This window comes from Apus apus, chromosome 27 (assembly GCF_020740795.1).
Source record: "Apus apus isolate bApuApu2 chromosome 27, bApuApu2.pri.cur, whole genome shotgun sequence".
Classification (NCBI taxonomy): Eukaryota; Metazoa; Chordata; class Aves; order Apodiformes; family Apodidae; genus Apus; species Apus apus.
Genome location: NC_067308.1, coordinates 826,922 through 849,052, shown reverse-complemented (window position 1 = coordinate 849,052; position 22,131 = coordinate 826,922). Strand labels below are relative to the sequence as shown.

At 46.2% G+C, this 22,131-nt stretch overlaps 2 protein-coding genes across 2 annotated transcripts; one reads left to right on the top strand and one right to left on the bottom strand.

Moving 5' to 3' along the window:
- Positions 1 to 4,544: 4,544 nt before the first annotated feature.
- LOC127394917 (feather keratin Cos1-1/Cos1-3/Cos2-1-like) lies at positions 4,545 to 4,901 on the top strand. The gene has a single exon (XM_051641225.1). The coding sequence runs from the start codon at positions 4,545 to 4,547 to the stop codon at positions 4,899 to 4,901; it is 357 nt and encodes a 118-aa protein (XP_051497185.1).
- Positions 4,902 to 6,949: 2,048 nt separating this feature from the next.
- LOC127394849 (scale keratin-like) lies at positions 6,950 to 7,393 on the bottom strand. Its single transcript, XM_051641135.1, has one exon. It carries the CDS (start codon positions 7,391 to 7,393, stop codon positions 6,950 to 6,952), a length of 444 nt encoding a protein of 147 aa, XP_051497095.1.
- Between the last annotated feature and the right edge of the window lie 14,738 nt (positions 7,394 to 22,131).

Genomic DNA, 22,131 nt, shown 5'->3' with positions numbered 1-22,131 from the left:
AGAAGAGAAGTGAGAGTCGAAGAGAAGTGGTTTGAAGGCTCTGGGCTGAGGGTGCTTTTATACAGGTTCTTGAGGGAAGTGACCCATTCTCGTCCTCCTTTGTACTCATTGTGCTTCACATACCCTCTTTTGCATGTGTCACTCAATCGAGGAAATTGTTTTGATGTAAGAAACTCCACCTCGGATGGTTTTATACCCACATCATAGACCTCAGGCTTCTTGCATGTCAAACTGAGGGGCATGTTTCTGCCTTTGTTATAACTGTTGACTTAATTCTAGAGGGAGATCAAGATTTATTTTGCTATGAACCTGAAAATTAAATTTTCAGGGTATGTTGCAGTTTTATAACCTAACCAATATCTTGTGGCCATATATTGATGTCTGCTTCTTTCTCATACTAGTAAAAATACTAAGAGCTGGTGGTTGAGGTTTCAGACTTTTTTCCAAAGACATGGTAGTCTGTTTGGTACTTCTATATTATTGTATTACTAGTTCAATTTAACTTTTTTGGCCTTTTTCAAGCAATTAATCTACAGAGAGAAAATCTGAGGTTTGGAAGCAGTAACTGTAAATCCTTTTTAAATTCAGAGTCCACCTTCAGCATTGGACTGTTAGTTACAAATCAGGAAATGCTTTTGCAATGCCCAGGGCTGAGCCTGCAAAACAGGGTATTAGGTTGTACCCTGTTTAATGACAGGTCTTAATTTTATCGATGAGTCATGGAAATTCATACCCAGCTCTCAGTTAATGGGACTGGGCTCAGGACCAAGGCAGAAACGTTTTCATGATGATCAGCCTGGACTTAGGGAATGTCCATCACTCTTCCTAAAGATTTCATACACCAACATGCATTGTTTATTGTGTTTGGAAACAGAAGTGCAGAAATCATATGAATAAATCTCAGCAGCCTGGGTTAGGCACCTTGTCCTTGGCCAATCATTCTTCTGGACTGAGACATGCCAGAATGTCTGTCAGTTATGTTCGTGGGGACTGGTTCCACAGCCTTCATTTCCTGTAAATGAGCTTTTCTGTGTTGTGGCACAGAGGAGTTTTTCTTTCCATTATGTCTTGGAGATGTGTATTTAGGTTGTCGGTGCCTTGGAGCCAGAGAACTTCCTAATGGGTTTCTTATAGTTCTCCAAACAATGGTCCTTGAGTCACTGTCACAGAGAACAGGAGATAAAAGAGTGAGGCCTTGGTGTGCTGAGTGCTCCTCCCAGCTTTCCCCCTGAACCAACAAGTGTGGCTGAGTGGATTATTTAGGCTCAGTCCCATCAAGAAATCAACAATAAAAATTACCCAATTCATTTGGGTGTTGTACAAATGAGTGCTTGTGTATAACACATTAAAAAAACAAGGATTTTGTATTCTCTTGAGACCTGAAAAGATTAAGGTTGAGAAATAAGGATGGGAGGATTAAAATGAGCAGCAGCTGATCTGGCATGAGCACAAAAGAAATGTGATTTCCAGGGAAGTGATTAAAAAGGGCTCCATGGACTGAGAGCATTTCCAGTCTGAGGAAGATGATGATTATTGGGTGATGATGAAGAAGAGAATGATTCAGAAGTGCCAGGAACCATCCTATCATTGATTTCCTTTTAGAAGAGCAACTCCTAACTCAGGGGACCTCTGCCTAGTCTAGACCTGCCCTCCTAAGGATGCTGACCCCACAAGGCTGGTCCTGGAATCCAGAAAATATAGGGGTTTGTTTTCCATACCCCACTGCTCTTCCACTTTTCCATGCTTCCTCTGGCAGCAGGAGCTGCCTCTTGGCCCTGAATGTTCCTCAGACCTTCAGGTGTGAGGACAACATGGGTATGTAGTGTCTTAAAGACCTACAGCTGGCCACTTTTCCCAGTGGTTTCCATAGCGTAGTGTCCACCTTGCAAACACAGAAAGAAACTGTAGCTGCCCTGATTGTCGACATCCTTCAGCATCCCTCATTGTTCTATCACCTTTGAGAGTACAACCTAACCCAGATGACAATAAGTGTTGGATCAGCAACCTTGACTATCATCCGTCTGCCTTTTAAAGGACTTAATAGAAGAGGTTGTTCACTGGAATAAGGAGGTGTTGCCAGACTTGGAGGGTCCAGTGTGAAGACCTCCCACTACTGCCTTCCAGGTCTGGCAGATCCTGGGGGTTTGGGATTTTGTCCAGGGAACTTCTTTAAACTGATCTCATGGATCACTGCATACTTTGGGTGCACGCCATAGCCAGATTTTCATCTGATTTCTTCTGCCTCCAACTTCACCTTTTCCCTCTTGCAGTTTTGTGCTATATTAAGTATTTTTCCCGGCAGCTACAAGGCTACTCTGTCCCAGCCTGTGCGACACCCACGTGAAACGGAGAATCACAACTGATGATTTCTAGATGAGATGATTAAGACAGAGGCCAAACAATTTACCAAACATCTCTTGGCAATTAAGTGAGCCTCTGGGAGGAGATCTCGGGCATGTCTTGTACTTGTTAGTGTTATTATTTATAATTAAAATTCTATTCTCTCTTAGCTTATGTAAATGAGGTTGGCGCCCAGATACCATGAAAACAGAGAGCTCAGACAGTTGCTGCTGTCAGGAGCCAATCAACGAAACCAATTAGTTTTAGGGATGGTGAAAGGAGGGATTACTGTCCCTGCTGGAGGGAACCTCCTGCTCCAGTGAGCACAGAGGGTGGGTTGTCCTCTCCTCAATGCACAAAGGACCACGAAAACATCTAAAAACCTCTCCCCAAATTCTTGGCAAAAGGTTACACTGGAAATCTGCTCCAGACCACTGTAACATCTTTACCTTGCTCTGGATCTAGACTTGGTGTTATTTTCTATTTTTTATGTTGTAGTTTCTCTAGTAGGTTCAGGAGCAAGACCAGGGTAATGATAATTATAATAAATAGGAATGAAAACAACATTTCCATCTGTCCTGGCTTCATCCTGGCTCAAACCAGGACACCATCCCACCTGCTCAACCCCCAGGAGTGCAGATCACGGTTGTATGATTCCTTAAATCAAAGGGAGGGAACCATCATGTGGAACCTAATCCAGGTCTCCAATTACTTAACACTCCAAGCAATATTTTTGACATGTAAAACATTTAACTCCATCAAATTTAAACATAGATGCAGGACGACCCCAGAATTTCACCCCTCACTTTGATCTGGTCCATCAGGTGAGGAGCTGGGTTCCCTTTTCCAGCATTAAGAGTGGAGATAAAAGGGAGCAGGATGGTGTCTTGCCAAGGCTGGTATGAAGGTCTCCATGTTTCATAGAATCATGGAATGGTTTGGGTTGAAGGGACCTTAAAGATCCTCTAGTTCCAACCCCCTGCATGGGCAGGGACACCTCCCACCAGCCCAGGTTGCTCCAAGCCCCATCCAACCTGCCCTTGGACACTGCCAGGGAGGGGACATGTTTCATCTCACTTTGCAACTAAGATGTTTGAAAACCTTTCCACCAAGCATGACTAAATCAAACCTTTTAAAAACACAAAAAGGTCTGTTTTGTCTAATCAGCAATCCTCTCTTTTACTGATCTGAGTTGTGTGTCCTGAAGCTTGGACAAGCGGAAGAAGGAAATGGATTTCTGCAATGAGTAGAAAGAAACTCAGGGTGAAGACTGTCCTGATTTTGAGATGAAAGGTTTCCGTAGGCTGCAATGTGGATGAAACACCATTCAACTGATAATTGCCCAACAACAAACAACCTGCAAAGATCCCTCCACCCCTTGACATGACAAATGCAAGAAAGTTTGTTTTGTAACTAGGAAGGGCTGCATGCCCCAAGAGTGGCTCAGACCCTGGAGCTGAGCTGAGAGAACCCTATAAAAGACCTTGTAGGACAGAGCTCTTCAAACCATTCTTCTTGGCTTCTCCTTGGTGGTGAACTGAGTAAGTCTGACTTCTGTTAAAACTATCCTATGAGTTTAAAAGCTATTTGAATAAGAGTTTTAATATACTTATATCTGAGCACTTAATATATCTTTGCCTGTTACTGGGATAATGTTATTTTCATTAAAAAATACTTCTTTCAGCTTGACAGCTTTGGGTTGGATATGGAGAACATGGAGCTTTAAGAGCTCCTGCAGTTTTAAAAAAAAAAATGCTTATTGGTTTCATCTGTGCCTGGGAGAGCTTTGCAAATGAATACAATGGTTTTAGGAACAGCTTTAAAAAATATTGCTAGATTAATCCTCACCTTTTGGTGAAGATTAAACTGAAGCTTTGCTGACTTCTAAGAGGTGATCTCACCTTCATTATTTCTGTGTATGAATTGCAACCACACTCCATACTTAGCTATGGAAGACTAACTTTCTGAATATTGTGCTGTGAAACAGACTCAGAGGAACTAGAGGAACTAGAGCAAAATGCAGTTGTCTTCCTTACCTCTAATTTTAAGCAGGTTTACCCCTGGTGCTCACCCTCCGAGTGTGTTCCTTCCTGATCACTGGTTTGAATAAATGAGGGCTCCCCTTTGCAGAGGAACCCTCATTGTCCCCCCTTGACCTGTGCTCTCCCATCCCATGTGTTCCAGGCTCAGCTCCAGCCCCAGAGATGTCTTCCTACAGACAGGTCTGCAACTTCAGCAGCTGCTCACCCTGCGAGGTGACCTGTCCCCAGCCCTACGCCAACGCCTGGAACCAGCCCTGTGTCACCTCCTGCGGGGACTCCCACGCCGTGGTCTACCCACCCCCCGTGGCCATCACCTTCCCAGGTCCCATCCTCAGCACCTGCCCTCAGGAGAGCTTTGTGGGCACCTCAGCCCCCCTGGAGATCGGCAGCTCCTCTGCCTATGGGAGCTCTGCCCAGAGCTGCTTTGGCTCCAGCAGCTCCCTGGGTGGCAGGTTCTCCTACCCCTGCTATTCCCGCAGATACACCACCTACCGTGGTGGGAGCTGTGGGCCCTGCTAAGCCCCACAGGGATTCCCTGGGGAGCAGGACCCAGCAGGGACCAGAATAAAGTCCCAGCTGGGGACTGAGCAGAAGGACATGGCTTCCAGAAGGGCGGTGTGGGGTTGTAGTGGGTTCCTTGGGATCTGGAGGTGCTCAGCCACTCTGAGAAGCCCAGACACTGGATTTCCCTTCTTGCTGGATTAGGTACCTACTAATCAGATCCCAACTCTGTGTTTGAGGGGTTGTTTACTTGAGAAAGACAGACCTCAGTTTAAATTCAAGTGGTTTATAGATGAGTTAACATCAGTGCCAGTTAGATCCTGTAGATTCTGGCCTTTCATTGTAATGTTTTGTGGCTTGGAAGTTCCAGTTTGATTCTGGAAGCTACCCTGGTTTACATAGCTTGAGATTTAAAAACCCAACAAGTACAGGCAGGTGAAAACCAAACTTGACTCTCAAGCGCTGCAAACCAACCAAGACAGAAGATCATCTTACAAACTGCATCCCCCAAAGAAGACAACCACATCCATCCCCAGCAAACCCTGCAAATGTATTCTGTGCTCTCTGGATCATTATGTTCTGCTGCCATGAAGTCCTTGTCCTGTTTTAATTAAAGTTTACATTGCATCACAACATTTGCCTTCTGGTTTCCTTTTCACCTCAGCTTAAAACCATTGGACAATGATGCAAAAAACATTCTTCACTTGAAACCCAGGCTCTTCTGGGGGTACCCTGGGTGTTGTGTGCATTGCGCATGTAGCCTCCAGAGGTGGACAACCCTACAGTCTTTCGTTAAGGTTCAGTGGTGAAAGGGGTGGGATTGTTGGATCAGAGGTTCTCTTGGTCCTCCCAGTAGCTCACAAATGGAAAGCAGTTGCCCTCAGTATCTTCGCTGCTTTTCAAAAGGACATTTTCTGCTTAAAGTCTTCTGCTAGTTGTAAATGTCAGTGCTAGAAATAGATTTCCAGGTCTATCCTGGAAAAGTCTGGGCTTGAGCTTCAGCATAGAGTCAGCGGTGGGCTTTGTGCCATGGGTATGGATCTGCCATGACTTTCTCTGGCTCTGTCTCCATTTGCTTAAACTAAAGGGCCAATTTTTTTTATTTCTAGAGTGACTGAGTAATCATAACTGGAATAAAACTGCCTTTTGGTGACTGCTGGGAACCGCTGCATCATCTGGAGAAGTTATAGGAAGGCCTAGAAGGAAGAGAAGTCCTTCAGTGAAACAGAGGTGGGTGGAAAACTGAGGTGGAGCAAACACCAGGTCAGTGCTGTGCAATGTGGCTTTTAATGGGCATGAGAAGCAGAGCTGACAGTTGCAATAACACAGGGGATAAAGACACTTCAGGACCATTTATCACAAAGTTTGTGATCTCAAGCCATGCATTTGGTACAACAATTTCTGCTTTCCCTATCACAGCTCCATAATTTGAGGTATAATGTCCTACATTTACCCCTTTCCAATATATTCATTTTAAAGCAGACACACTAAGGCAGAGGAGGCTTCTGTTCCTCTGGTACTGGTGGAAGGTCACAAAATGATGTCCAAATTCCTACAAGACATTAAACTGAATATTATTTAACCTCCAGGGTATTGAGAACACATTAGTTCTTGCACAGATGTTTTTTTTTGGTAACTGAACCTGCAGCCCATCCCCAGGAACAGCACAATAGGCAGAAAGGTTGATACAGACGATGTCAAAAGCCTCAAGTGTCAAAAGGAAAATATTCTTATAGGTTGAGCTGGTGGTATTTTTCTAATCAATAGCTCCAAGGTGAAGCTTTAGGGCAATTCAAATGTGCAGCTAATGTAGATGGAGAGAAAATAAGAATTATGAAAAGGAAAAGAGTGGTTAAAAGCATTCTGAGCTGCTCAGCTTTAATATTCCTCTCAGAAAAATGGCTTTTACTCTTTGCTGTAACATTTTAAAGTTGAGATTTAAGAAGCAATTTTTTTCCAGATAGATTTTTTTTCTCCCCCTTCTTCCTTGAAAAATCGTTTTCCTCCTTCATTTTTTTTCCCCTCCTGTGTTTTGCACACCCTGGTTGCTCTTTGCAGTGAAGGACTTAGCATGGCCCACAGCTTCCTCGGCTGTAGGTCCTGTAGCGGCGGTAGGAGTATGGGCTACAACTTCCCCTTCCCAGGGAGGAGTATCCCAAATTATAAGACCTACTGTAATTGAACCCACACCCATAACCATTTGAGCCTCCAAAAAGGATGGAGCCCCTCAAGCCAACACCATTTCCATAGCCTCCATAACCAAGACAGCCCCCAGAACCAAATGAGCGGCCAACACCGAGTGGTCCACAGCTGCCCACAATGCTCTCCTGGGGGCAAGAGCTGAGAACAGGTCCTGGGAATGTCAGGACAACGGGTGGTGGGTAGATGACAGCTCTGGAGTCATCGCAGGATGTCACACATGGCTCGTTGCAGGCGTTGGCAAAGGGCTGGGGGCAGGACACCTCACACTGGTTGCTGTAGGGCAAGCACAGCTCCCCGCAGTAAGACATGGCTCCGGGCAGTGGGCGAGTCTGAAACAAAGGGAGGAGATGAGAGGAACACCAGGTCCCTTGCAATTGGTGCACAGGTCATAGAGTGGTCAGGGTCAGAACGGAGCATCATCTAGTCCAACTCCCTGCTAGAGCTGGGTCATCTACAGGAACAGGTTGGGAATGCCAGGCACCACTGTCAAAACACACCTGGGGTTCTCTGGATGTCTCAGACCAGCTCTGGCAGAGGCAGAACCTCAGTGGCACAAAAAGCAGCACCCCAGGTGTTTCAGCCTGGTTTTAGACTCTAACAATTGACAGCAGCTCTTTAACAGCTCTACATCCAACCACAGAGAAGTCCCACTAAAGACAGAATCCCTCTGAAGATCCAGCAAACAGGAAGGTTCCTCCCTTCAGAAGAGGGGGTCATAGGGTAGTGGGGGTTGGAAGGATCTCTGGAGATCATCTAGTCCAACCCCCTGCCAGAGCAGGGTCACCTACAGCAGATCCCACAGGAACACGTCCAGATGGGTTGGGAATGTCTCTGGAGAAGGAGACTCCACAGCCTCCCTGGGCATCCTGTCCCAGGGCTCTGTCACCCTCACAGCAAAGAAGCTTTTCCTTATCTTTAACCTTCTGTGCTCCAGTTTGTGCCCATTGCCCCTCATCCTGTCACTGGGCACTGCTGAGAAGAGCCTGGTCCCCCCCTCCTGACACCCCCTGGAGATACTGATAAGCTTTGGTGCTGGAGCTCTCAACTAGGGAGTTATTTTTCTGCCACAAAATTGTGCCCTATCCTGAAAACTGAGGCTTTGTGTTCCCACCTGCCCAGACCTTAGACCTGCAGAGGAAACATCAATCTATGTTTGCACAGAAGGAGGAAAAGGATTAAAGTGTTAAACTTCACTGGCTGTGTGTGAAAGAGTGAATATTTGATTGGATGAGAAGCTGGTTAAATAACCATCCTAAAGAATTAAACTCCAGTAGCAAAGTGTTTCTATAGTGAGACTGTGGAAAGCAGAAAATTTAGACCCCCATATACTCAATAGAAAGTGTCTAAAAACCGTGTGGGTCTCTAAATCCCTAACAAATCCCACTTTTCCTCCGCAAATCCTCCTCTCTCAGACCCACAATTGCCTGTTTGTTTATAGCAATTCTGAGAGTTACAAAGCTTCACACTAAAATTAAAGCAGCAGCAATCAAAAGGCAAATCAGACTTACTTGATCCTCAGGAGAAAGTTCAGGAGAAGCAGGAAAAGAGCCTTGACCTGCAAGAGCTTTTATACAATTCCTTCAACTGCCCCGAGGCCAGAGGACCGATTTGTTGGTGATTATCTCATCCATCTACTTGCAAATCAGATGTTGTTGCTTGGATGGCTCCTTCAACTGCTGTAATTATCGTCCTTCGGGTTAGTTGTTCTGAGCCCCAGGCAGCATCAGACCCATCTGACTTGGGCTTCTTCATGAGCCCTGCTCGGAGCTGAAAACACAGAATGTTTCTTTTGAAAGAAAGGGCAAAATTCCTCACTGGGCTTTGAAAACTTTGGCTGGAATTCTTTGTTCGAGGTGGTGAAGGACTCCAAATCCTGCAGGTGGAAGCAGAGCTAGAGATTAAATAAATCTGTGGACTCTCCACTTCTGAGGGTATTTACAATTTATTTTCACAAGCAAAGTTATCACTGGGGAAGAAGGGCTTTTATAATTGGTATTATACATGTTTAATTAGGAAAGTTTGATTTATCACATTATAAGGTTATTTTCAATCTTATTTTAGACAACCTAAGCCCAGATTTTAGGCAGGGTAATGATCTCAGGTATCTTTTCAATGGTTAGAGCAGATTTACACCATGCAAAGACCAGGAGATTCAGAAACTTAAGGCTTTTATTTTAGCATAACAAAGAAAACGACCTTGACCTGCAGAGCTAGGAAGGGTCTGCTTAAGAGGATGATAAGATCATGTTTTGAAGTGAAACTAATACTCATTAACAAGACCTAGCTCTGCAAAAACATGTCATTAGCTTTATTATAGTAGAACTGTGTATCTACAACATGTTAATCACACAGAGGTACTTTGAAGCCCTTCATTCTGTGGAAAAATTAGAACAACCCAGATAAGTGTTGTCTGGAGCTTCCTCATAATCATCCCACATCATTTCAGCATAATCTGTGCCTTGAAGGTTGGGCTTAAATTGTCAAGGGTGTAAACAAGCAGGAGAGAGGAATGAATTGCAGCAAGGCACGTTTCTGCTGCCCAGCCTGGACACAAGGTGCTATGTTTCCTCCCAACAAACCAACCAGCAAAATGCCACCTCAGCTGTCTTATCCCACCTGTCAGGGTCAACAGTGCAACCACCATGGAGATGGACCTTGTCCAAAGTCCAGGAGAAAAACACAGGAGAGTTTGTGTCTGGAGAATGAAAGGTCTCTACCAAGACCTTCCTAACCATGGTTATCACAACCAAAGCCTCTGTGAGCGTCTGTCATTTTTGCAGACCAAGACAACTGTGGGTTTGTTATCACCCTTCAACCCTTCCTCCTTATCTCATGGGGATGCTGCCTTCAGCCAGCCCCAAAATAGAGCAGGATGGTGAGGCACCATGTGCTGTGCCAGGAGTCTGTTAACATCCCCAATTACAAACACCTCAGTGGATCAGCTACTGCCCTGGCCTCATTCCTGTGGTGGTCACCTGAGAAATTAAAAGAGAAGTATCCAAATCATCCATCACACCAGGCTGAGAGATCTTGGCAAAGGCAGAAGCTTGTAGGGGCTGTGACATGTTGATCTAAAACTTGCCAGACTGGTTAAAAACTGGCCATTGCAGCCAGAGGAGAGAGTGGGACATTCTTCCAGTAGCTCAGAAGAGCAGCCAGAGGTTTGAGATCCCAAAACCTCCTTTTCTGTGGACTACATGAGTCCAGCTTTCTGGCTTAGCCCTAAGTTAGGTTCCTTTCCCCCTCCTTCTACATTTTGTCTCAAGTTGCATAGAAATACTTTTTTGGGGATGGAAAGTTGGGTCTTGTTTCAGAGCAGTAAGAAGCTGCAATGATAAATGAGTAAAAATGTTGGGCAGAAGTGAGTGGATTCCTGACCACTCTTTGACATGGTTGGTGCCCTTCAGGGGAGCCAGCAGGAAATTCAGATTAGCACTTCTGAACTTGTTAGCTTATTACAGAGCCTGTAAATTCCTGTCAGTGTTAAGTGCTCCAGTTATACTGGACACCCTAGAGGGATGGTTACTGCACAAACCCAGGTCAGGAGACATTGCATTTCCTGAGGGATTTACTGTATAAGCACCAAATAATTGGATGCAAAATTGCAGGAGACAGATTTCTACAACTAGCAGTGATGGTTACATGTGACAATTAATAGGTGCAAGACCAGCAGTGCCTGTGAGGAAACGGTGCTCATGCTAATCCTTTTCAAGCTGACTTTAGCAGCATTAGCAGATGCTTTCCTGACACTCACCTTCTGCAGTCCTGCTTCCCCTGATCAGTGCTTTGCTCTCCAGCACTTATGAGTCAGCAGCAGTAACAAATGAATAATTTATACCATGAAAATGCAACTTCAGGGATGAGTTTCCAGCAGCTTTGATGGTTTGCTGACTGCTGCCAGAGGAAACTGAAGTTGGTTTTATCCTGGGGAACATGTGGTTGTTCTTCCAGCTCAGACCAAGCTGGATCCTCCTCCCTGTCACCCTGCATGCCTTGGAAAGAACAGGAGGGGCACACTGGTGCACAGCCCCTGGCTCAGGACCCCAGGAGTGTCCTGGCACACAGCCACAGCTCAGGATAGGTGCTGTAATTGTGTGTCCCATCAAAAGCTTTCAAGAAAACCTAAAAGCCAGAACTGATGAGCTGTATTACCACAGTTTTTGTCTTCCAAACACTCGTCAACTAGAACTGACTGGAGTCACCACTGGTATGGATCCCAAGCTGGCATTATGGGAAGCCTTCAGCCTCTGTCTGCCTCACAGCTCTTTCCCATTCCTCATCCCATTCCCAGCAAGCTAAATGGGCTTCCAAGCTCAGCTGTGGGAACACCACATTGTCAGAGCAGCAAACACGCTGGCACAGCCCTCTCACCAGGGCAATGTGGGAGCAGCTCCACGTAATCATAGAATCATAGAATGGGTTGGGTTGGAAGATACCTGAAATATCACCTAGATCCAACCCCCTGCATGGGCAGGGACACCTCCCACCAGCCCAGGCTGCTCCAAGCCCCATCCAACCTGCCCTTCAACACTGCCAGGGATGGGGCAGCCACAGCTTCCCTGGGCAACCTGGCCCAGGGTCTCACCACCTTCACAGCAAACAATTTCTTCTTTATGTCCAACCTAAATCTCCCCCTTCCAGTTTTAATCTATCCCCCTTATCCTCTCTCTACAATGCAAGATCTTGCACCCTGCTGCTGCCTCCTGGCCCCGGCCACGCTCTCAGCTATGTGCCCAGGCGGGGGCTTGGCCTGTAGAGCTGAAAAAAAGCCCTCAAACCAAACAGTTTTGGTTTAATTAACAATGTGACCATCATTTCTGAGGCTTTCAGCCATCATCTCCCTGGGGAAACATCCTCAGTGTGATGTTAGAGAGAGAAATGATTAGTCAACACTTGGGCATCCTACTCCAGCCATTCCCAGGATCCCACCAACCTCACACACCACCAGGGACCAGCATTGTTACAGCTCCTGCAATTCCTGTTCTGAGCAAGCCCAAGATCTTCCCAGGCTGTTGCTTCAGGGATCTCCTTAGTGACTCACCAAAATCCAGAGATTGTTTTGACACACTGACTGCAAACTGGTCAACAAAACAAAAGATGAGCAGGTGAAGGGCAGAAACACAAATATTCTTGATGGCAAGGAGTGATGAGGGCACAGAGCTCCATCCTGACCTTTTTGGATGAAGTGCAGCCACCACCATCATGAACTTTGTCACCATCCTGGCTTCTCCAGGTTAATTTTCTCCGTTCTCAAACAGGTCTTTGATTTACACATAGTTGATGTGATTTTGGATGGTGTTCAGCTCCAGATGTGCATGTTTGAAAGAATATTTTCAGGTTTAGTCTCTCTACCTTTCTTGTTTGGCCAACATCTCTTGCTCATGTCCCTTCAGAGCCTGGCTGCTGCTAAGCTGGCAGAGAGTTGTAACAGGGAGGGAAGAGTAACTTGAATCATGGGAGGATCCACCTCTCATGCACGACCGTGGCAAAATAATATCTTTTGGTTCATTAGCATGTCTTACTGACTCAAGTTTTGGAAACTCAAGAGTATTGCCTTGAAGATTTGCAGGACTGATTCATATGCAAAGATTAAATCTTAATGAGGCATCTGGGCATTGTGAGCAGGGTGCCTGTGGTGAAACACTCCTCACTGCTTTGAAAATGGTGCTTGCTAAGGACAGAATAATTGTTGAAACCTGTCAATCCTTTGAGTGCATTCAAAGTGTTGACCTTTGTGTTGTATTTGGCACAGCTGGTCTGAGGAAGAGAAGAAGGGAGGGACATTTTTACTGGGGCTTGTAGTCAGATGAAAAGGGGTGATGGTTTAAAACTGGAAGAACTGCGGTTATCAATATAACCATTCTGCTGAGATATGTGGAGATTTCTGGAGATAATTCAGAGGAGGCCATAGAGATTATCTGAGGGCTGGAGCAGCTCTGGAGCCAGGCTGGGAGAGTTGGGGTGTTGAGCCTGGAGAGGAGAAGGCTCCAGGGAGACCTTAGAGCAGCTTCCAGTGCCTGAAGGGGCTCCAGGAAAGCTGGGGAGGGGCTTGGGACAAGGGCAGGGAGGGATGGGATGAGGGGGAGGGATGAAAACTGGGAGAGGGAGCTGGAGGTTGGAGATGAGGAGGGAATTGTGGAGGGTGAGGGTGGGGAGAGCCTGGGCCAGGTTGCCCAGGGAAGCTGTGGCTGCCCCATCCCTGGCAGTGTTGAAGGGCAGGTTGGATGGGGCTTGGAGCAGCCTGGGCTGGTGGGAGGTGTCCCTGCCCATGCAGGGTGTTAGATCTAGATGATTTTGAAGGTCCTTCCAACCCGAACCATTCCATGATTCTATGATAATAACATGGGCACGAGGGGCCTTGCCTGGGGCCAGGTAACCCCGAAGAGGAGTGACAGAAAGGTGAAGGCTCCTGCACTCACCCATGGGGCTTTTGTGGGGCCTCAGACAGGCTCACAGGGCCAAGCATTTCCAAATATTTAATATTTAATAGTTGTTTTGAAAGTGCCACTTACTGAGTGTCTGTCGTGGTTTGAGCTGGTCAAACTGTGGCAATGTCCCTGCCTCGGCTGTAAATATGAATCAGTTCTCCTGCCACTGACCTTGTTTTGTATTTCCTTGTTTAGTTTTGTTTTGCTGCCAGCCCAGAACTGTCTGTTATGTCATTTCTACCAGGGCAGCCAAATATTAACATTTAGCTGTGGTGTTTAGGCAATACCATGATTTATATTAGAGATTTTAAAAGATACCAACAGCTCAGTCTAATCCAAGCTCCTCCATGGAAGCAAGTCATTTAGCTTGAAGGCAGCAATTATCTTTCCTATAAAAAGTGACATAATAGCTACTTGCTTGCCATGAAATATCAGAGATGGAAAGAGTGGTGAAGACCAAAACAACTGGGAAAGTGACTGGCAGGAGACTTGGAGCTGTTGTGTGGTGTAAACAGAGAAAACATATTAAGGGAGGGACTGGCACAGACTTATCACTGGGCTGATCTTCAGGAGTAGACACTGACAAAGACTTTGCAGAGGCTGTGTCACACCAGCAGCTCTCCTGGGCATGTGAGTGGCAGCAAGGGCTCTGGACACCAACCCAGGTCACTTCATGGCTGTTTCATGATCACCCTGGCTGGGAACTTGCACCTAGACTTGCCTGGAGCACAAACCTAGACTTGCCTGGAGCACAGACCTAGACTTGCCTGGAGCACAGACCTAGACTTGCCTGGAGAACAGGTCTGGATATGCAGATAGGTTTTCTAGTTCCTGCTGATTTGCCTTCTCCTTGGAGTCTAAGTCAGCCCGAGCTGATTCCACAGGAGGGCAGTAGCCCCAGTGTGATGCTGGGTGACCAGACTTGCATCCCAGCTGGGTTCTGCAGCCCCACCGACATCTTTCTGTCCCCATAGGGGAGATCAGCCTGCCCCAGAGCACATCCCCCAGGCTGGGAAAGGTGCTGGAAATGAAGAGAAACCTCCAAGTCCTCTGCTGGAGACATGGATTGCCCCATTTGACCTGCCCAGCCATGGGAATAAAGGTCCCTGGTTGACACCAAACACCTTTGTATTTCTAGCTTAGGCAGCACTTCCAGAGCTGATTTAATGCTCAGATTTTCCTCTTTTTCTGTGTTTAGCTCTCTCCTCAAATATCCAATTCATTAACCTCTAGGACTGGTTGGGCTTGTGGTGAGGAGCTGGGGGGGACAATGTTGGTAGTTGTGACTGCCCAGCATTAAGTTCTTCTAGCCTGATTGCCTGGGGTTTGACAGGGTTGTATTGAGTGGTTTCCCTAATAAAACCACTCAGGCTGCTGGGTTTTTAGCCCTTTGAACTATGAAACTCTACTCAATAGAGAGATAAAAACTGCTTTTTGCACCCTCAGCCCACCCCTCCTTTTTTTTTTTTAATGTTTAAAAAAACAGCTTGTCTTAAAATGTGGTCACCTGGAGAGTGAACTTGCACTTCTGGAACTACTGGGCTGAGTTCAAACACAGCCCCTCAAATTTGGGCTGGTTGGAAACAGCCCTATGTCTTGATCATTGACATGAAAAGTATCATCATACAAAGAAAAGCAACTTTAGAGTGAAAATCACCAGTTTACTAGGAAAAAAAATACCCTGAGAAGATATGGAGATAAAAGGGTGGGAAACCAGGACCTCTTTTTTTTTTTTCCCAATTCAGTTATTACAGAGTCTTGGGGAATGTAACCCAAGCAATGTATTATTAACATGAGATTAACATACCAATTTACATGTGTAATACATCAGTGCATGTTTGTGAGGCAACCTGACTCCCTTTGTTCTGAGGAAGTCTCCAGATATTTCTGGGTGGGTATAATTACAAGAATGACGTGAGATTTCCTAGGCACCAGAAGGCTGGGACTGAAATAAGCAAACACACATACATGGCCATTATGGAAGAATGACATTAACATAATATTTACTATAAAAACAGCATCTGAAATTGCTTGGCTTTAGCAGGACACACCTGATGTCCTTCTGCCTAGAGGGATCCACTGCTGGCACCAGCTGGGCAGACGTAGGCTTTGAGCAGGACATCCAGGAGCGAGTAAGAAACTGGTGCTCCAGGTCCACACGTGGCTTTCAACACTTCCATGGGAAAAAGTTCTTTGAAAAAAACAAGCTGGGAAAGTTTTGATGCAGAAATAGGAAGAATATAATGAATCTGGCTCAGTCTGGTTGATTTATAGAAAAGAAGGGCTCCAGGTAGGACTGGTTGTGAGATAGAACAGGACATTCAAAACCCACACATTTAGCTGTAACCTACAGGTGTAAACCTAGAAAATACAGAACCTTGTTTCTCTAGGAATTCTGCTCACTGGTTTCCAGGCTACAACCTGCTTTATTCTACTGATACCCCATTTTCACCCAGAGGCCTGGAGAGCAGAACCAAATCCTACATTTTACCTGACCATCTAGTTTCAAGTGGTGTAGGAAGAGCCTTCAGGACACCTTCTGTTCCTCCATACAAGGCTGAGTGTCACCAAGAGAGCTTTGCAAATAAGTAGCAGAGGAAAAAGGAGATTCAGAAGGCCAATGGTTGGATGCAGAAGCATTTTAATGTAAATGCAGAGTAAAACATTTGCAGAAAGAGTAATGCAGACTAGAAAGAGCCTATTTCTAGAGACAAAAAAACCCTAAAACCAGTTGCCTATCCCAGTGTGACATGTTCCATTGAGCTGCTCACTTCCTTTATCCTTGCTGAACCTGACATTCAAATCCCCTTCTACGCTTTGTTTTCAAACCACCCTCAATGTCAAACTGGGTAGAGAAAGCTAAGAGTGCAGATGGAAGATGCAAAGCCCCAAGAAGACAGAAAGCATTAATCTAAGCTAAAGCATTTGATCAGAATTCCACGGAGGGTCCTGGTTTCCAGCTGAGCTCTCCTCTCCGGTTGCCACTCCTGTCAGTCACTTGCCATATCCTTTCATTTCTTTGCCTCTTCTTTTCCTTGGGATTATTCTTTGGTTTGAAGGTGATTAGATCTTACAGAAGCCCCTCTGGCAAGGATGCTTCCAGCGGGTGGAATAGGTGTAGGAGCACTCTGAGGCACACTTGGTGGCACACGGGGCAGGACACAGGGCAGGACATGGGGCAGGACATGGGGCAGGACACTGGGGAGCACACTGTGGGGCACACTTGGTGGCACAGGGAGCAGGGCAGGGAGCAGGACATGGAGCAGGGCAGGGAGCAGGACATGGAGCAGGGCAGGGAGCAGGACATGGAGCAGAGCATGGAGCAGGGCATGGAGCAGGGCATGGGGGGGGACAGGAAGGAGCACACTGTGCAACACACGTGGTGGCACAGCTGGGGAGACACTGGGTCTCACACTTGGTGAGCTGAGGGATGATGCAGGGCTCCAGGCACCCCACACCCTTCTGGCCTGACGTGATGGGCACCCCTGACTCCAAGGCTCCAGCCAGCTCGGCTGACTCTGTGGAGCCCACCACAGTTTCCTGTGGGTAGGTGGTGAGGATGGGGCCTGGGAAGGTCACAACCACGGGAGGTGGGAAGATGATGACACGGGAGTCGGGGCAGGCGATGACACAGGGCTCGTTGCAGGCTGCGGCGCGGGGCTCGGGGCACTTCAGGTCACAGGGGACAGAGCAGGGCTCCTTGCAGAGGGTTTTCTCACAGGACATCTTTGAGCTATGCTGGAGACCTGCAAGGTGTGGGAAGGAGCAAATATAAAATCAAAGGAGGTGGTAGGATGGGATCAACGGTTGAGCTAAGCTAATGGGAGGCCTGAAGAGACACAAAGGGGAAGACAGGTTGATAACCATCTGGTCTGCTTTGCTTTGCTCTTCTCTTCCAAGGGCAAGTAGTGAGATGACAAGGGGGAACGGGTTAAAACTGGAAGAGGGGAGATTTAGATGAGACATGAGGAGGAAATTCTTCACCATGAGAGTGGTGAGACCCTGGCCCAGGTTGCCCAGGGAAGCTGTGGCTGCCCCATCCCTGGCAGTGTTGAAGGGCAGGTTGGATGGGGCTTGGAGCAGCCTGGGCTGGTGGGAGGTGTCCCTTCCCACGCAGGGGGTTGGAGCTAGATGATCTTTCAGAGGTCTTCCAACCTAAATCATTCTATGATTCTATGATTCTCCTCTGTGGCCTTTCAGAGCCTGATTCCTTCCTGCAGACACCAAACCACCTCTTTGGGGCTGCTCCTTAATCAACGTCTGCTTTCTTCTATGTAATTTGGACTCCAGAGGTGGAGTTCAGCAAAATGAGGGTAACACAGCATCAAGCATTAAAGAGAAGGAAATCCCAGGGGAGGTTTTACTGTACCAAATTTACATGTCATCTGGGCTCAGCAGACCAGAGGCAGAAGGAGACATTTAATCTGTGTTATATGTGAGGGAGTCAAGCCCACAAGGATACCAAGTATTATGTTTTCAGTGCAGTTAGTTTATAAGAGGCAGCTTTAATCCAGCATATTTAGTGTCACACTCACATGGAAAATTAAGCAAATAAGAGCTTTTTTCAAGATCACAAGGAAAAAGCTGAAGCTCAGCAAAAACCTGAAATTAGGTCTCCTGAATTTAAATTTCACTGGGAGCAAAACTGTTTACAAACCTGGACTAGATTTTACACCTTCTTTTTTCCTTTTGAAATAAATTGAAGGGTAGGAAGGTAGCTTGGAAAATATCATAGAAGTACATTTCAAAATGTCATTCAAATTTATCCAAGTTCCAAATAAAACACCAAACAGAGGAGCTACTTAATCTAATATTTTTATTTCAGCCAAGGCAATTGCTAATTTTTTTTTGTCTAACTGAGCTATATCTAGAACAGCCTGGGTGAGATGAGTTTGATTCAAGCAATTTTACCCAGTTTCATTTTAAACACAGTGTTAAAATACCCATTATTCACCTAAACTTCTCCTGACCTTCAATCCAGACACTATCTTAGATTCCCAGCCTTTCATTCTACTACTTCCCTTAAGGCTACATTGACTGGACCTGCAAACCCCTCAGCAGAAAGCAAGGCAGAGCAAATGGGCAGCTGAAAACTAGCCCCAAACACACAACATCCAGTACAAAACCCAGTACAAAACATTTCTAGTGGATAATATATTCTCACCCAGCCTGTTGGACACTTTGTATAATACCACTGCTTTGCATCACCAGAACAAAACCACCCAAAGCAACTTCCCAAGGATCATACACCCTCAGCAGACATTTTCTGGGTTCCCATTTCTCCTACAGATAATTTAGCAAAGCTTTGGCCATTCAGACTGACAGCAAGTGACCAACAGGGTCCCAGGAGGGGACCTCCCAAAGTCTGGGAACCCTGGAGAACCACATCCACAGAGGTGCTGTGTCCTAATGGCTGGCTCTGCTCCCAGAGGTGACTGCAGCGATCTCACCATCTCACATCTATATATGGATTATCTCAAGATTGACACATGATACCAAAACACAATAAAACTTAGAAGCCACAAAGTCAGAACAACACTGCCAGGTATTTACTAAGCAATTTTAAGGCTACTATACATCTATACACCTTATAAAGGTATATATATTTATATCTATATCTATAACAAGGTATAAATATTCTACATCTTTGCTAATATCCAGATTTCAAATGTATTTTTAAACTTCAATCCATCAGTACAGCTGATGTGCAGATTATTAACAAATGACTCTTGAAAATCAGCAGCTGAACACTGCACAGAAGCACAGAATATTAATAAAAATATCAGGCTTGAAGCAAATAGAAATATTTTTAAAACAACACTTTTTCTTTTTCTTTTTTTTTTTTATTCTTTTTAAGAAGAAAGAGTAGTATCAGAATCCAACTTACTCAGTTCACCGAGGAGAAGTCAGGGGAACCTGCTGGAAGCTTTCTGAATCATGAATGGTCTTATATACCTTCCTGGACCACCAGGCTGATGCAAGAAAGTAACGTCATATTTGTACATTCCCTTCCATTACTCCCCAAACAAAATTCGACGTGTAATTACACTAATTGTTTTGCTTCCTCTTTGTGTTGATTACCCTGTTCTCACCAGCACGTGACCAGCACAGTCCCATCCCCAAATTCTTCTCATTTCACAGTTTTAAGCACCAAACCTGTTCTTGTGGCCTCCACGATGCTCCTGCAGCTGGTGGGATGGGGCTCCCGTGGGAGCCCGTGGGCTCTGCGGCCGGTTGGAGGTTCTGCAGGACTCATCCCTGCAGTTCCTTAGAAAACTGGGGTTTGTTTTCTTTGCTTGACGTCATGACCTCCAAGAATGCATAAGAACCCAACCTGGCATTAGTTGTAAGTGTGCTCGTTAGTTGAAAGCTCGTTAGGATGTGTTTACAGGATTGGTAGTCACTGCGTGGCAGGAGGGCCACTCCTTGCAGAGCTCAGCATGGCCTGGGGGGCCTGGCTCCTCATTTCATGGCCAAGGCTCTTCCAAGGTAAAAATCTAACCCAGTGCAAGAGTTGACGTGGCAGCTGTAGCCCCAGCTGAGCATGAAATGTCTCCTCCTCTGCAACAACATTCCTGGTCAAGCCCAGGAAGAAACACGAGGGGAGAAAGTTCATTTTGGTTCAAGTGGGAGGGTGAGAGAGAGCTGGGAATTGCTCTGTCTGGTTTGGAATAAACCACTTTACCTCCAGTCCCTTTCCTGGTGGTTATGGTCACGGTTCCATGAGAAAAATGCTTAGAAGAGTGGAGAAGAGTGAGCAGGAAAGTGGGGAAGTGAGCAATGCTCTGGCAAAGCTGGTCATTCCCCACACTGGGGGGAGGCAGGGAAATGAGGAGCGACAGGTTTATTTAGGATTGCTCAGGAGGGTTTTGGGGCTGGTGGGAGGTGTCCCTGTCCATCCAGGGGGTGGGATCCAGATGATCTTTCAGGTCCCTTCCAACCCAAACCATTCCATCATTCCATGATACAGAGGACTAACTGTTACAGCACCAATCTGTGCCCACCTTGACCTGCTGAGGTGAAAATCTGAGTTTCATGCCACATTTGAAGCCCAGTCCCCCTGGGTGATCTGACACCATTTAAATTAGCGAATATGCCCCGATTTGGAAAGGTGAATATTTAACCAACTTATTTGAAATAGTCTGCTTAGGATGGCAAATGTAGAAATGACTTTTAATTAAAAAAAAAAACCCAAACCCAAAGGGATCCAAATTCCCAAGGTGTTTCTCATTGCCTGATTCAGAAAATCATAGGGGTGGCCCTGACATATATATTTTAAAGTGACGCTATGATTCAATACTGGGGAGTTCAGCACTGGCAGCCTGTTATTAACATTGTAACCCCACAGAATTTTGCATGTATAAAACATTAGTGGGTGTTTGCAAAACTACCCGAGAGCATTTCCTCAGAACACTTCCAGTAAGTCTTCTTGCCTAGAGGATCCACCAAAATCGCTCTGCTTCCAAGAGAACATTAACATAGAAGTTGCAACAATATTAAGAAATTGTCATAGAGCCATAGGGTGATGGGATGGTTTGGGTTGGAAGGGACCTTTAAGATCATCTAGATCCAAAACCCTGCATGGGCAGGGACACCTCCCACCAGCCCAGGTTGCTCCAAACCCCATCCAACCTGCCCTTGAACTCTTCCAGGGATGGGGCAGCCACAGCTTCTGTTGTATATGTAAGGAAAAGGTCGTGTATGTATGGAAAATGTTGTGTATTTTTGGAAAAAAGGGAAGGGAAATGGACCCTGAAGATGCTTGAGGTGTTAATGTAAACTTGGTTTGGGCTGGCAGGTCCCTACACCGTGGTGACAACCCGAACTGTTACCCAGCCCACGCTATTCACCTAACATCTCCCTGCTCTTCTGGAGCAATGCAGGGAAGATGAGACATGACACTGAGAAAGGATTTGGATGGTATCAGTCAGGCAGAGCCCCACACATCAACCTATGGCAGCTTTGGAGAAGGGTGGGGTGGTGGCACCCACACCCGGCTCCTTCCAGCAGTGCCAGCCCTGCCAGGCAGTTTGCCATGACTCCTCCTTTTGCTTTTGCTTTGACTTTGGCTGTCGAATAGCAGCTTCCAGCTCCAGCTTGGTCATACTGGGCCATGTTTCTCATTCAGAGGCCCCATGGCAGGAGCAGGGCTTGCAGGAGGAGCCTGAGCTCAGTTCCCCAGAGCAGCTCCAGAGGGAGCTTTGGAGCTCACTCAACCTTCACAGAGAGTCACAGAGTCAAAGAGTTTTCAGGGTTGGAAGGGACCTCTGGAGATCATCTAGTCCAGCTTCCTGCTAGAGCAGGATCACCTATGGTAGATCCCACAGGAACATGTGTAGATGGGTTTGGAATGTCTCCAGAGAAAGAGACTCCATCACCTCTCTGAGCAGCCTGTCCCAGGGCTCTGTCACTCTCACAGTAAAGAAGTTCCTCCTCACGTTTAGATGGAACTTCCAGTGTTCCAGCTTGTGCCCATTGGCCCTTGTCCTGTCACTGGGCACTGCTGAGAAGAGCCTATTTCCATCCTCCTGACACTCCCTGAAGATATTTATAAGCTATATATGCATTTATTCTCTTACAGGTATTTATTTATTTCCAGTGATGAGGAAGTCCTTGTA

Excerpts from the sequence above, each read along its gene's own strand:
- LOC127394917 (XM_051641225.1), top strand. The coding sequence starts at position 4,545 with ATGTCTTCCTACAGACAGGTCTGCAACTTCAGCAGCTGCTCACCCTGC.
- LOC127394849 (XM_051641135.1), bottom strand. The coding sequence starts at position 7,393 with ATGTCTTACTGCGGGGAGCTGTGCTTGCCCTACAGCAACCAGTGTGAG.